The 15,922-nt window shown below is 40.8% G+C and overlaps 1 protein-coding gene across 1 annotated transcript in view; it reads right to left on the bottom strand.

Moving 5' to 3' along the window:
• Window positions 1–15,334, bottom strand: part of LOC111186131 (uncharacterized) — a 66,024-nt gene extending 50,690 nt beyond the window's left edge. The window contains 2 exon segments of the mRNA XM_089911243.1: window positions 7,348–7,388; window positions 14,988–15,334. Of these exon segments, the coding sequence (XP_089767369.1) occupies window positions 7,348–7,388; window positions 14,988–15,334 (388 nt within the window).
• Between the last annotated feature and the right edge of the window lie 588 nt (window positions 15,335–15,922).

Raw genomic sequence — 15,922 nt, 5'->3', positions numbered from 1 at the left:
TAGAATGGAAAATAAGCCTTCTTATTTGGTTTCTAATTCCTTTGAGTCACCATACATTTAGGAGTTTTAAGCTTATATAAAATGACCGTCAAAATACTTTTTTCCGTCTCTCTTCCTTTTCCTTTTTTGTTCTTTAAAAACATTTATTTATTTATTTATTTTTGGCTGCGTTGGGTCTTCATTGCTGTGCACAGGCTTTCTCTCGTTGCGGCGAGCAGGGGCTACTCTTCGTTGTGGTGCGCAGGCTTCTCATTGCGGTGGCTTCTCTTGTTGCGGAGCACGGACTCTAGGCATGTGGGCTTCAGTAGTTGTGACACGCAGGCTCAGTAGTTGTGGCACACGGGCTTAGTTGCTCTGCGGCATGTGGGATCTTCCCGGACCAGGGCTCAAACCCGTGTCCCCTGAATTGGCAGGAGGATTCTTAACCACTGCACCACCAGGGAAGCCCCCTCTTTACTTCTTGAAACAGTAGTCTTCCGCAACTCTAGCTGCTTCCTTCCTTCCTATTAACTTTTAATAGGCCACCACCCCTACTGCTTCACTGACTTTGTTCTGGCAAAGAACAAAGATAAATTTTGTTCTTCACTAAATTGATTAGCCTCTTTTAAATCTCCATCTTAGTTTTCCTCTGCCCCATTGTATATCTCTAAACCAGTCTTCTTCCTGTCCGAAGTACTCTCCTCTCTCTTGACCTTCTCCTACCCCTATGGCTGTTTCTTTTTGGTCTTGTAAAAGGGCCTTTCTTCATTTTTTAGAGATTGTTGTTCATGTTTGTGTTCCTTTAAGTTTTCTCTCTTTTTTTCTGCTGATCTCATTCATCCTGAGGTTTGAACTATATGCTGATGCCCCATGCATTAGTCAGAGTGAGGCTAAGCTGCTGTAACAAAGAGGTAGGTGTGTGATTCTGCTCCATCTGGTCACCCAGGATCTCAGTTTTCTTATCTCTTGTTGCTTCACCATCCCCTAAGGCGCTGTCTTTATCTGCACCATCTGCAGTAGCCCAGTGGCACCATGTCTATGTTCCAACACCCAGGAAGTGAAGGTCAAGAATTTCCAAAGGAAATGATAAAGAAATTGTATACAGTGTTTCTGCTGAAATTGCATTGATGAGGTTATAGTCTCCTGACCACCTGTAGCGTCAAGAGGGGCTGGGAAATGAGTGGCCATGTGCTCTGTGAAAACGGTGAGTTTAATAACTATGAGGAAGAAGAGGAGAAGGCAAAATGAGTGGTCCCTGCTAAATGAGTGGGTCAGCCCCACTCTCTCATGTTCCACATTCATAGATCTATCTACTCTGTGATGCTTTTTTTTTTTTATGGTTCATTAGTTCTTTAAAAAAAATTTCAGCTTCATTGAGGTATAATTGACATATAAAATTATAAGATATTTAAAGTGTACATTGTGTTGGTTTGATATACACTGTGAAAGAATTCCCCCATCTAATTAATTCACACATGTGATGTCTTCTTCTGCGTGTCCTGCAGACACCTCAAACTCAACATGTCAAAACGAAACAAGTGTGAACTAATTGTTTTCTCCAAGTCGACTCCTCTTACCAAATTTTCTCAGTCTTAGTTAGTGGTTATTACTATGTTGTTTGAACTAGAAAACTTAGTCATTCTTGATTTTTTTATTCCCCACAACAAATTTGCCACCAAGTTCTATATATTTTAATTATTGAATCCATCCTTCTACCACTGTCTGTGTCTATGCAGACCCTAAGAAGCTTTATCTTATATTATTTCTGAAGCCCCCTGACTGGTCTCTAGTCCAAAAGTTGTTTCCTTAGATGACCGTCCTCCCCACACAGCCACCATATTTATCTTTCTAAAGCACATATGGATGATTAAAAGTCTGTAGTGACCCTCCATTTCCTCCTGTGGGTTTTCTTTAAATACGATTTTTAGAAATAGAACACTTTTTTTTTCTTAAAATAAATCCTACCCCCAATTCCCCATATAAAAAATATTCAGAACTTCTTATATGGGCATTGTCCTTAGAGTGTCATTTGAAAATTACTGGCCTCAGGATTTTAATTCAGATTACTTGCTGGTAAATAGAAGACCCTCACAATCCAGGCCCAGCTGACCTTCCCAAACTTACCTCTAGCCAGTATTTCCATCATCTTCTCTGCTCTAGTCACATGGCATTAATCACCCCTCTCACACACTTCAGGCCCCTGTGGGTCTGTGTTTGCTCCCATTCCTTCATTCCTGAGTGGTGCCTCCTTGTTGTACACTGGCCACACCGTTACTCACCTGAAAGGGCATGAGCTTTGGAGCTAGGCAGACTTGGAGAGCCTCTGAAGAGCCTCATCTGAGCCTTGGTTTCCTCATTGCATGGGTTTAATAAGAGAATCTATGTAAAGTACCCAGGCCATAGGAGAACCTCAAAATGCCACTTCCTTCTCTCTCCTTCTTAAATGTCACTTCCGTATTTTGTGTGTGTGTGTGTGTGTGTGTGTGTGTGTGAATACTGCAGGAAGAAGTTGGTTTCCCCAATCTGTTTTTATAGCATTTGATAATGCTTCTATAAGAGAACTTTTATTATTATATTTATTTATGTACGTAGTTGTCTCACCTGTTGGATTTTGAGCTCTTTGAAGATAGGAGTCTTGACTGACTCACCTTTGATCTTTGGTGCCAGGCAAAAATAGACATAAAATAAATGTCTTTTAAACTGAAGTGCATTGACCTGAATTGAAATGGAGTTGTAGTAGAAAAAAAAAAAGGTCAGTTTTTCTGGCTCTGACTTACCCTTCTCATAAGGAATGGAACAAGAGTTTGATGGATGTGCATATGCTGTTTTGCAATAAAAAGGAGCAGACTTCTGATTCTGAACATGAAATAGCAACTGCTGGACTGTGAAACAATTTGCAAAATTGCATTTATCCTGGAGTGTTTTGTTTTGGCATCAGTAGGGTAGAATGTTGTTTCATAGTCCATGTTTATTGAACCATGTAAGGGATTTACAGGAGCATCTGTATGGAGGCCAAAGTTGAAGTGGGGCACAGTCCCAAAAAAGTGACATGTAAAACAAATTGATGTGTTCAAGCATGCAGAGTTGACAACATAATCTGCTATTTTTATAGAGGAAATTTTGGCACTAGGTGCAGGGTGTATATATATATGTGATAAAATCAGGCTTAACATCAACTCCCCCCTACCAAACAAATAAACAAGTTCCTCTTCTTTACTTCTCTATTTCTTTTTATTTTAATGTGGTAAAGAACATAACAAAATTTACCATAATAACCATTCTTAAGTGTATAATTTAGTAGTGTATATTAACATTATTGTGCAACAGATCTCTAGGACTTTTTCATCTTGTTACAGTGAAGTTCTGCACCCACTGAACACTAATTCTTCCTCTTGCCTTCTCCCTGCCCTGGGCACCACCCTTTTACTTTCTATTTCTGATTTTGTGTACTTGAAATACTTAACATGAGTGGAATCATAGAGCATTTGTCCTTTCATCACTGGCTTATTTCACTTATAATGTTCTTGAGGTTCATCCATGTGGTAGCACATGACAAGATTTCCTTCTTTTTAAGGCTTCATAACATTCTGTTATTTGTATATTCCACATTTTCTTTATCCATTCATCTGTCAGTGGACATTTGGATTATTTCCATCTTTTGGCTATTGTGTTAATGCTGTGATGAACACGCGTGTGCAGATATCTTTGAGATTCTCTTTTGAAATCTTTTGGATAAATACCCAGAAGTAGGATAGGTGGATAATATGGTAATTCTATTTTTCATCTTTTAAGGAACCTCCATGTTCTTTTCCGTAATGGCTGTACCGTTTTACACTCCCACCAGCAGTGCACAAGCATTTCAATTTCTCTCCATTCTCACCATTCCTGTTATTTTCCTTTTTTTTGATAGTGGCCATCCTGATGAGAGTGAGGTGCTATCTCATATGGTTTTTTTTTTTTTTTTTTGCGGTACGCGGGCCTCTCACTGTTGTGGCCTCTCCCGTTGCGGAGCACAGGCTCCAGACGCGCAGGCTCAGCGGCCATGGCTTACGGGCCCAGCCGCTCCGCGGCATGTGGGATCTTCCCGGACAGGGGCACGAACCCGTGTCCCCTGCATCGGCAGACGGACTCTCAACCACTGCGCCACCAGGGAAGCCCATCTCATATGATTTTGATTTGCATTTCCCTAATGATTAGTGATGTTGAATATCTTCTTTGGAGAAATGTCTGTTCAAGTCCTTTGCCCATTTTTTAAATATTGGATGTTGCTGTTGTCCTTGTTGTTGCTGAGTTGTGAAATTTCCTTATGTATTTTGGATATTAACCCCTTATCAGATATATGCTTTACAATTTTTTTCTTCCATTCTGTAGATTGCTTTTTCACACTATTGATTGTTTCTTTTGATGTGCAGAAGATTTTAAGTGTGATGTAGTCCCACTTATTTTTGCTTTTGTTGCCTGTAGTTTTGGTGTCCTACCCAACTTTTTTATTTCTTTCAGTGACATTACCGGTCTTTGTATTATACAGCTCTGAAGTCTTGAAATATCTCTTTCTATTTTTTCTTGTCCCCTATAATGAAGAGTTGCCTAAGACCACTCAATTCGGTAATAGTTCTTATATCCATTCTCTCTCTCTGTCTCCATTCCACTGCACACATGGTTTATCACTCCTGTATGGATTTCTCTCTCCTCCTTATATGACATCTCTCCCCTTTCCAGGCTTGTCAATATACTGCCTCCAGTTTATGCTTCTTAAAGAAGCATATGTCTAGTTATAGATCTGTTTAGAATACTTAAGGTTTCCCCATTGCTGTGCAGAAATGTCTAAATTTTTCTAAAATCTGGCTCTGACTTACCTTTACAGCCTATCCTTTGTTCCTTTCTTCCATTCCCTACACAGACTTTATAGTTTAGTTAAACAAGGTGAATCGCCTTTTCCTTGTGTTGCCCCATAGTTTCCTGACTTTGCCCATGCTGGTCTTTTTACTTGGAATGCATTAGCATGTGCTGGTGACCCTCGTTTGGTCATTCATCTCTCTGTCTGCCATCTTCTGCTCTTATTTCTCTATACTTGCTCCTAGGGAATTCATCTTTAACCTTGACCTATATGTTGATATTTCTTAAGTTAGCATCGCTGTGTATGATCTCATTGCCTCAAGGATGTTACTGAGGTTTTAGGGGACCAATGACTAGCACTCATCCTCCACACCCAAGATATGAGCCAGTTAAGGGATAGACTAGGAGTAAGACAAATGAAACCAAAATACCATCTTTATTATTAATAAAGTTGCAACTGGAAAAGGTGGCTTATACTTGGGAGAAATAGAGTTCCTAATGCTGGACCTAAAATTAGTCCACTGTAAAACTTAAACAGGTGGTGTACAGCAGGATGCACTTCCTACTGGCGATTGCTGCCCAAAGATAAAGAGAAAAAGGAGAGATGCTGTACATGTCCAGCTTTTGCTCTCAAGTTCCTCAGTCAGCCTTCTGTGGGGAGAAGTGAGTGAGGAGATGGAGCAAGGCCGAGGGGGTTGCACTACTGGACATCTGTCCACATGGAGGAAACATCGGGAGTGGGAGGAACATTTCTCCTCCTCCCCTGACACACAAGTCTCCTTCCTGCTCTCCCACTCTCATCCTGCATCCATGTTCATCATATTCCCCTCAAAGACAGCTCTCCTCCCCGACTGCTCTTGTTACACTAGAACTTTTCACCACCTTTAACTTGACTTCCCTCATATGCCACAAAGTTGAGTATTTTAGTATCATTCCTTTTCTTTAAAATGCTTCGGTAATTTGATCATTCTCCAGTATTGCTACCATTAACTTAGGACGGACCCTTAGCACCCTCGAATGGATTTGTCCAATCTGTAAGTGTTCTCCTTCACTTCTGGTTTGCTTCCTAAAGAAGAATGTTTATAAATCCAAGGTATTTTGGATTAGATGCACATTGGCATTCGAGTGTCTCTTCATTGCCCTAATGCATGACATTCTTTTACAACATACTCCAGCTTACAAACAGCACTTTAGAAAGATAATGTTCTTGGAACATTCCATGCTCATTCCTATTGCATCTTTCCCCAAGTGGACATTTCTCCTTGAAGGACAGCCCCCTAACCCTTTATATTCCTAAATTTCCAATTCACTGTCCACCTCTCCTAGATGGCTCTTTGTGTACCTCTAGTTGGCATCTCTGCTATTGTACTTAAAAATTATTATTTTATAATTCTCAACTTATTTATTTTTTGTTTTATTTTTTCAACTAATTTTATTGAGGTCAAGAGGATTTCCTTTACTTCTTATGTCTGCCCTCCCTTTCCCTACATGTCTAGTATGGACTAAACACAACAAAAAAATCAGTGGAACTGATTAGTCAAGAAAGTTAGAATAACATGAGTTATTTAATATGTTTGAGGTTAAATTTCCAGGCTAAGATGTGAGTCTTTACATATTAAACAACAAAAAATGTCTCCATTTCCTAGTTAAGAACTTCTGTAAATGACATGGCATTTGTAAGTATCCAATTTAGAGTTCTTCTGATGCATTCCTTGTTGGAATATAAGACCCTTTTCTTTGCTGAATCCTAAGTGAGAGTATTGGAGTGGAATACTGACAGGAAAAAAAAAAGCTCTCAAGATAACACATGGCCTCAATCAAGAAAGCATCAGAAGGAATTAAGCAGGAATTTGGAGAAAAGACATGTTGTCATCTGGGCTTATTGATTTTAAAAGAAAACATTTGGGTACATTTAATATTTAAAGCCACTTTCTGGACCCTTCATCTTAGAAAATGTTATTTATTTATAATGACTCTGGTTTCTCTCTGATGTATAGTGGTAAATTTGAATTGACTTTGTACAACAGCATAAAATATGTGATGGAAAGGCCAAAGGATGCTCTAGAAGTATCTACTGGAACTTAATTTACTAAAGGAAAATATTAAAAGCAGAAGTTTTGTCTTACTTACATCCACACAGTTGTTTTTTCTAATAAATACAGAACAATTTGAGAGGTTGACTCCTTGAGCTTTTATTGTTCTTACTTTCAGTCGTTAAAAAAGTCTTCCTTTTAACAGTAGAACAACTATTACAAGTTAGCTAATCAATTGAGTCTTCCATCTTTTATGAATATTTTGAACTGTTAAGAATAGGAGGAAATCTTGGAGAAATTGGGAATGTTTCTTAATTCACAGGATTTCAGGATCCTGGAGAAGGTGCCATGTCTAGGAATGACCACAAAGTGGTGTAGAAATAAATACCTTAAACATACGTGTCATTTATTCATTCAGTAAACAAGCATTTAATAGCCCACAGCTACATGCCAGGAATAATGTTAGGCACCAGAGAAACAAACAATTTAGGTACAGTACGTGTCCTCAGGGAGCCTAGAGTGTAATAGACGGAGATGTACCTGTAAGGAAATAAGGGCAATAAGAGTGTTATAAGGACTAAGGTGGAACTTTATATGACAAAGAATGGGGACCAAAAAGAAGGGATGGGCACTTTTACAGAAGTTGGGGGATGGAGGAGGGAATGTGGGTTTGTAAAGGCACAACAATGGAAATGATTTTTTTTTAAACATCTTTATTGGAGTATAATTGCTTTACAATGGTGTGTTAGTTTCTGCTTTATAACAAAGTGAATCAGTTATACATATGTTCCCATATCTCTTCCCTCTTGCGTCTCCCTCCCTCCCACCCTATCCCACCCTTCTAGGTGGTCACAAAGCACCAAGCTGATCTCCCTGTGCTATGCGGCTGCTACCCACTAGCTATCTATTTTACATTTGGTAGTGTATATATGTCCATACCGCTCTCTCACTTTGTCCCAGCTTACCCTTCCCCCTCCCCATGTCCCCAAGTCCATTCTCTAGTAGGTCTGCGTCCTTATTCCCGTCCTGCCCCTACATTCTTCATGACCTTTTTTTTTTTTTTTTAGATTCTATATACATGTGTTAGCATACGGTATTTGTTTTTCTCTTTCTGACTTACTTCACTCTGTATGATAGAGTCTACGTCCAACCACCTCACTCCAAATAACTCAGTTTTGTTTCTATTTATGGCTGAGTAGTATTCCATTGTATGTATGTGCCACATCTTCTTTATTCATTCATCTCTTAATGGACACTTAGGTCGCTTCCATGTCCTGGCTATTGTAAACAGAGCTGCAATGAACATTGTGGTACATGACTCTTTTTTTTTTTTTTTTTTTTTTTGCGGTACGCGGGCCTCACTGTTGTGGCCTCTCCCATTGTGGAGCACAGGCTCTGGACGCGCAGGCTCAGTGGCCATGGCTCACAGGCCCAGCCGCTCTGCGGCACATGGGATCCTCCCGGAGCGGAGCACGAACCCGTGTCCCCTGCATCGGCAGGCGGACTCTCAACCACTGCGCCACCAGGGAAGTCCTGTTGTTGTTTTTTAAACATCTTTATTGGAGTATAATTGCTTTACAATGGTGTGTTAGTTTCTGCTTTATAACAAAGTGAATCAGTTATACAAATACATATGTCCCCATAACCCTTCCCTCTTGCATCTCCCTCCCTCCCACCCTCCCTATCCCACCTCTCTAGGTGGTCACAAAGCACCGAGCTGATCTCCCTGTGCTACGCGGCTGCTTTCCACTAGCTATCTATTTTACGTTTGGTAGTGTATATATGCATGACTCTTTTAGAATTATGGTTTTCTCAGGGTGTATGCCCAGAAATAGGATCGCTGGGTCGTATGGTAGATCTATTTTTAGTTTTTTAAGAAACCTCCATACTGTTCTCCATAGTGGCTGTATCAATTTACATTCCCACCAACGGTGAAAGAGGCTTCCCTTTTCTCCACACCCTCTCCAGCATTTATTGTTTGTAGATTTTTTGATGATGGCCATTCTGACCAGTGTGAGATGATATCTCATTGTAGTTTTGATATGCAGTTCTCTAATGATTAATGATATTGAGCATTCTTTCATGTGTTTGTTGGCAATCTGTATATCTTCTTTGGAGAAATGTCTGTTTAGGTCTTCTGCCCATTTTTGGATTGGGTTGTTTGTTTTTTTGATATTGAGCTGCATGAGCTGCTTGTAAATTTTGGCGATTAATCCTTTGTCAGTTGCTTCATTTGCAAATGTTTTCTCCCATTCTGAGGGTTGTCTTTTCATCTTCTTTATGGTTTCCTTTGCTTTTGAGTTTCATTAGGTCTCATTTGTTTATTTTTATGTCCATTTCTTTAGAAGGTGGGTCAAAAAGGATCTTGCTGTGATTTATGTCATAGAGTGTTCTGCCTGTGTTTTCCTCTAAGAATGTGATAGTGTCTAGCCTTACATTTAGGTCTTTAATCCATTTTGAGTTTATTTTTGTGTATAGTGTTAGGGAGTGTTCTAATTTCATTCTTTTACATGTAGCTGTTCAGTTTTCCAGCACCACTTATTGAAGAGGCTGTCTTTTCTCCACTGTATATTCTTGTCTCCTTTATCAAAGATAAGATGACCATAATTGTGTGGGTTTATCTCTGGGCTTTCTATCCTGTTCCATTGATCTATATTTCTGTTTTTGTGCTAGTACCATACTGTCTTGATTACTGTAGCTTTGTAGTATAGTCTGAAGTCAGGGAGCCTGATTCCTCCAGCTCCGTTTTTCTTCCTCAAGATTGCTTTGGCTATTCGGGGTCTTTTGTGTTTCCATACAAATTGTGAAATTTTTTGTTCTAGTTCTGTGAAAAATGCCAGTGTTAGTTTGATAGGGATTGCACTGAATCTGTAGATTGCTTTGGGTAGTAGAGTCGTTTTCACAATGTTGATTCTTCCAGTCCAAGAACATGGTATATCTCCATCTGTTTGTATCATCTTTAATTTCTTTCATCAGTGTCTTACAGTTTTCTGCATACAGGTCTTTTGTCTCCTTAGGTAGGTTTATTCCTAAGCATTTTATTCTTTTTGTTGCAATGGTAAATGGGAGTGTTTCCTTAATTTCACTTTCATATTTTTCATCATTAGTGTATAAGAATGCAAGAGATTTCTGTGCATTAATTTTGTATCCTGATACTTTACCAAACTCACTGATTAGCTCTAGTAGTTTTCTTGTGGCATCTTTAGGATTCTCTATGTATTGTATCATGTCATCTGCAAACAGTGACAGGTTTACTTCTTCTTTTCTGGTTTGGATTCCTTTTATTTCTTTTTCTTCTCTGATTGCTTGGCTAAAACTTCCAAACAATGTTGAATAACAGTGGTGAGAGTGGGCAACCTTGTCTTGTCCCTGATCTTAGTGGAAATGCTTTCAGTTTTTCACCATTAAGAATGATGTTGGCTGTGGGTTTGTCATATATGGCATTTATTATGTTGAGGTAAGTTCCCTCTCTGTCTACTTTCTGGAGGGTGTTTACCATAAATCGGTGTTGAATTTTGTCAAAAGCTTTTTCTGCACCTATTGAGATGATCATATGGTTTTTATTCTTCAGTTTGTTAATATGGTGTATCACATTGATTGATTTGCCTATATTAAAGAATCACAGTATTCCTGGGATAAACCCCACTTGATCATGGTGTATGATCCTTTTAATGTGCTGTTGGATTCTGTTTGCTAGTATTTTGTTGAGGATTTTTGCATCTATGTTCATCAGTGGTATTGGTCTGTAGTTTTCTTTCTTTGTGACATCTTTGTCTGGTTTTGGTATCAGGGTGATGGTGGCCTCATAGAATGAGTTTGAGAGTGTTCCTCCCTCCACTATATTTTGGAAGAGTTTGAGAAGGATAGGTGTTAGCTCGTCTCTAAATGTTTGATAGAATTCACCTGTGAAGCCATCTGGTCCTGGGCTTTTGTTTGTTGGAAGATTTTTAATCACAGTTTCAATTTCAGTGCTTGTGATTGGTCTATTCATATTTTCTATTTCTTCCCGGTTCAGTCTCGGAAGCTTGTGCTTTTCTTAGAATTGTCCATTTTTTCCAGGCTGTGCATTTTATTGGCATATAGTTGCTTGTAGTAATGTCTCATGATTCTTTGTATTTCTGCAGTGTCAGTTGTTACTTCTTCTTTTTCATTTCTAATTCTATTGATTTGAGTCTTCTCCCTTTTTTTCTGGATGAGTCTGGCTAGTGGTTTATCAATTTTGTTTGTCATCTCAAAGAACCAGCTTTTAGTTTTATTTTTCTTTGCTATTGTTTCCTTCATTTCTTTTTCATTTATTTCTGATCTGATCTTTATGATTTCTTTCCTTCTGCTAATTTTGTGGATTTTTGTTCTTCTTTCTCTAATTGCTTTAGGTGTAAGGTTAGGTTGTTTATTTGAGATGTTTCTTGTTTCTTAAGGTAGGATTTTTTTGTATTGCTATAAACTTCCCGCTTAGAACTGCTTTTGCTGCATCCCATAGGTTTTGGGTCATCGTGTTTTCATTGTCATTTGTTTCTAGGTATTTTTTGATTTCCTCAGTGATCTCCTGGTTATTAAGCAGTGTATTGTTTAGCCTCCATGTGTGTGTATTTTTTACAGATTTTTTTTCCTGTAATTGATGCCTAGTCTCATAGCGTTGCGGTCGAAAAAGATACTTGATACGATTTCAATTTTCTTAAATTTACCAAAGCTTTATATGTGACCCAATATATGATCTATCCTGCAGAATATTCCATGAGCACTTGAGAAGAAAGTGTATTCTGTTGTTTTTGTATGGAATGTCCTATAAATATCAGTTAAGTCCATCTTGTTTAATGTATCATTTAAAGCTTGTGTTTCCTTATTTATTTTCATTTTGGATGATCTGTCCATTGGTGAAATGGGGTATTAAAGTCCCCTACTATGATTGTGTTACTGTCGATTTCCCCTTTTATGGCTGTTAGCATTTGCTTTATGTATTGAGGTGCTCCTGTTTTTGGCACATAAATATTTACAATTGTTATATCTTCTTCTTGAATTGATCCCTTGATCATTATGTAGTGTCCTTCTTTGTCTCTTGTAATAGTCTTTATTCTAAATTCTATTTTGTCTGATATGAGAATTGCTACTCCAGCTTTCTTTTGATTTCCTTTTGCATGGAATATCTTTTTCTATCCCCTCACTTTCAGTCTGTACGTGTCCCTAGGTCTGAAGTGGGTTTCTTTTAGACAGCCTATGCACAGATCTTGTTTTTGTATGCATTCAGCCAGTCTGTGTCTTTTGGTTGTAGCATTTAATCCATTTATATTTAAGGTAATTATCTATATGTATTTTCCTATCACCATGTTCTTAATTGTTTTGGGTTTGTTTTTGTAGGGTTTTTCCTTCTCTTGTGTTTCCTGCCTAGAGAAGTTTCTTTAGCATTTGTTGTAAAGGTGGTTTGGTGTTGCTGAATTCTCTTACCTTTTGCTTGTCTGGAAAATTTTTAATTTCTCTGTCAAATCTGAATGAAATCCTTGCTGGGTAGAGTAATCTTGGTTGTAGGTTTTTCCCTTACATCACTTTAAATATGTCCTGCCACTCCCTTCTGGCTTGCAGAGTTTCTGCTGAAAGATCAGCTGTTAACCTTATGGGGATTCTCTTGTATGTTTTTTATTGTTTTTCCCTTGCTGCTTTTAATATTTTTTTTTTGTATTTAATTTTTGATGTTTTGATTAATATGTGACTTGGCATGTTTCTCCTTTGATTTATCCTGTATGGAACTCTCTGCCCTTCCTGCACTTGATTAACTATTTCGTTTCCCATATTAGGGAAGTTTTCAACTATAATCTCTTCAAATATTTTCTCAGTCCCTTTGTTTTTCTCTTCTTCTTCTGGGACCCCTATGACTCGAATGTTGGTGCGTTTAATGTTGTCCCAGAGGTCTCTGAGACTGTCCTGAATTCTTTTCAGTTTTTTCTTTATTCTGCTCTGCAGTAGTTATATCCACTGTTTTATCTTCCAGGTCACTTATCCGTTTTTCTGCCTCAGTTATTCTGCTATTGATTCCTTCTAGAGAATTTTAAATTTCATTTATTGTGTTGTTCATTGTTGTTTGTTTGCTCTTTAGTTCTTGTAGGTTCTTGTTAAACATTTCTTGTATTTTCTCCGTTCTATTTCCAAGATTTTGGATCATCTTTACTATCATTATTCTGAATTCTTTTTCAGGTAGACTGCCTATTTCCTCTTTGTTTGTTAATTCTGGTGGGTTTTTACCTTGCTCTTTCATCTGCTGTGTGTTTCTCTGTCTTCTCATTTTGCTTAACTTACTGTGTTTGGGGTCTCCTTTTCGCAGGCTGCTGGTTTGTAGTTCCTGTTGTTTTTTGTGTCTTCTCCCAGTGTTGGTTCAGTGGGTTGTGTAGGCTTCCTGGTGGAGGGGACTGGTGCCTGTGTTCTGGTGGATGAGACTGGATGTCTTGCTGGTGGGCAGGACCACGTGTGGTGGTGTGTTTTGGGGTGTCTGTGACCTTATTATGATTTTAGGCAGCCTCTCTGGTAATGGGTGGTGTTGTGTTACTGTCTTGCTAGTTGTTTGGCATAGGGTGTCCAGCACTGCAGCTTGCTGGTCATGGAGTGGAGCTGGGTCTTCGTTTTGAGATGGAGATCTCTGGGAGATTTTCGCCGTTTGATATTACATGGAGCTGGGAAGTCTTTGGTGGACCAATGTCCTGAGCTTGGCTCTCCTACCTCAGAGTCACAGCCCTGACACCCATCCAGAGCACCAAGACCCTGTCATCCACATGGTTCCGAATAAAAGGGAGAAAAAAAGAAAGAAAGAAAGGAGCAACCAAACCAAAAAACAAATCCACGAATGATAACAAGTGCTAAAAACTATACTAAAAAAAAAAATACGGACAGACAGAACCCTAGGACAAATGGTGAAAGCAAAGCTATACAGACAAAAATCACACACAGAAGCATACACATACTCACTCACAAAAAGAGAAAAAGGGAAAAAAAGGTATCTTTGCTGCAAAGTCCACCTCCTCAATTTGGGATGATTCGTTGTATTCAGGTATTCCGCAGATGCAGGGTACATCAAGTTGACTGTGGAGATTTAATCTGCTGTTCCTGAGGCTGCTGGGAGAGATTTCCCTTTCTCTTCTTTGTTCTCACACCTCCTGGGGTTCAGCTTTGGATTTGGCCCTGTCTTTGCCTGTAGGTCGCCTGACGGTGTCTGTTCCCGCCCAGACTGGATGGGGCTAAAGGAACAGCTGATTCGGGGTCTCTGGCTCACTCAGGCCGGGGGCTAGGGAGGGGCACGGATGCGGGGCAAGCCTGCGGTGGCAGAGGCCGGCGTGACGTTGCACCAGCCTGAGGCGCGCCGTGCGTTCTCCCGGGGAAGTTGTCCCTGGATCCCGGGACCCTGGCAGCGGCGGGCTGCACAGGCTCCCCGGAAGGGGGGTGTGGATGGTGACCTGTCCTCGCACACAGGCTTCTTGGTGGCGGCAGCAGCGGCCTTAGCGTCTCATTCTCGTCTCTGGGGTCCGCGCTGTTAGCCGCGGCTCGCGCCCGTCTCTGGAGCTCCTTTAAGCAGCGCTCTTAATCCCCTCTCCTTGCGCACCAGGAAACAAAGAGGGAAGAAAAAGTCTCTTGCCTCTTCGGCAGGTTCAGGCTTTTCCCGCCGAATCCCTCCCAGCCAGCCGTAGCGCACTAACCCCTTCAGGCTGTGTTCACGCCGCCAGTCCCCTCCCTGCGCTCCACCGGAAGCCCGAGCCTGCTCCCAGCCCCGCCCGCCCCGGCGGTGAGCAGACAAGCCTCTAGGGCTGGTGAGTGCCGGTTGGCACCCACCCTCTGTGCGGGAATCTCTCCGCTTTGCCCTCCGCACCCCTGTGGCTGCGCTCTCCTCCGCGGCTCCGAAGCTTCCCCCCCTCCGCCACCCGCAGTCTCCACCGCGAAGGGGCTTCCTAGTGTGTGGAAACGTTTCCTCCTTCACGGCTTCCTCCCACTGGTGCAGGTCCCGTCCCTATTCTTTTGTCTCCAGGTACGTGGGGAGTTTCTTGCCTTTTGGGAGGTCTGAGGTTTTCTGCCAGCGTTCAGTAGGTGTTCTGTAGGAGTTGTTCCACATGTAGGTGTATTTCTGAGGTATTTGTGGGGAGGAAGGTTATCTCCGCGTCTTACCCTTCCGCCATCTTGAAACTCCTCTGGAAATAATTCTTAAATGGAGTCTTATAAACTTGGGGTGGGGGGGCGTTTAGTAGGAAGTAGGTTATATAGATTGTAGAACTGGAGGAGGTGGGGCCTGGGAGTCGAGGAGGGGTCTTCCAGGCAGAAACACATGATTGAAGGACCAAAAATTTAAGAGCCAATCTGGCATGTTTAAGGAATTTTAAGGCACGTGGTAGGAGAGGAACCCGTAGACAGTGGACGTCTTGTCCACTGGCTGTCCAGATGATGTATGGCCTGCCGTGCTGTGGTGGCGGGATAGCGTTGTGCTCCCGCACGGTCACATTGGTAGAAGACCCCATAGGTGGTGGCAGGGAGGCAGGAGATAAGTTGGGAGCGTGTTGTAGACTCCAGGGGACAGACGATAAGGGCCAGTACTGTAGGAATGAGAGGTTAGATCCACATGATTCAGCAGTTCAGCTGTCTGGAAGTAGTATTTCAAGAAGGTGCTGAAGAGTTCTAGCCTAAGAGATAGTGAGAAATGATTGATCAAGATTGGAGTTACAGGTAGAAGAGTGGATTCAGGAGCAACACCTGATAGAGATGGATAATGGGTTCATAATGAGCTTGTGATGGAGGGTTCAGTTTAGGACCAATTGTGCAGAGGTGGGGGCTCGGGTGAGGAAAAAGAATGGGAGGCCCGGGTGCTGAGAAGGGGCTCGGTGTGGGAGGAATGGGGTAGCATGGGGGGTGAGGTGCTCTGGCTTGATTTTGATTATTTGCGTCTATGTATAATATTACTTGTGTTTCTGATTGGGTGTTGAAGAGTTAGGTTGAAGGTATATAGACAAACCTCAAAAAAGATTTTAGTTTGTTTCTAAACATTAAGCTCCGAATGACACAAGTGTTGTTTTTGCAGTTCAGTTTCTTAATCCCACAAATACATTGAA

Source organism: Delphinapterus leucas, chromosome 5 (genome assembly GCF_059928025.1).
Source record: "Delphinapterus leucas isolate spDelLeu-1000000601 "Yukka" chromosome 5, BTC_Dleu_Yukka2, whole genome shotgun sequence".
In the NCBI taxonomy this organism is placed as follows: domain Eukaryota; kingdom Metazoa; phylum Chordata; class Mammalia; order Artiodactyla; family Monodontidae; genus Delphinapterus; species Delphinapterus leucas.
This window is presented reverse-complemented; position numbering and strand designations above follow the sequence as displayed.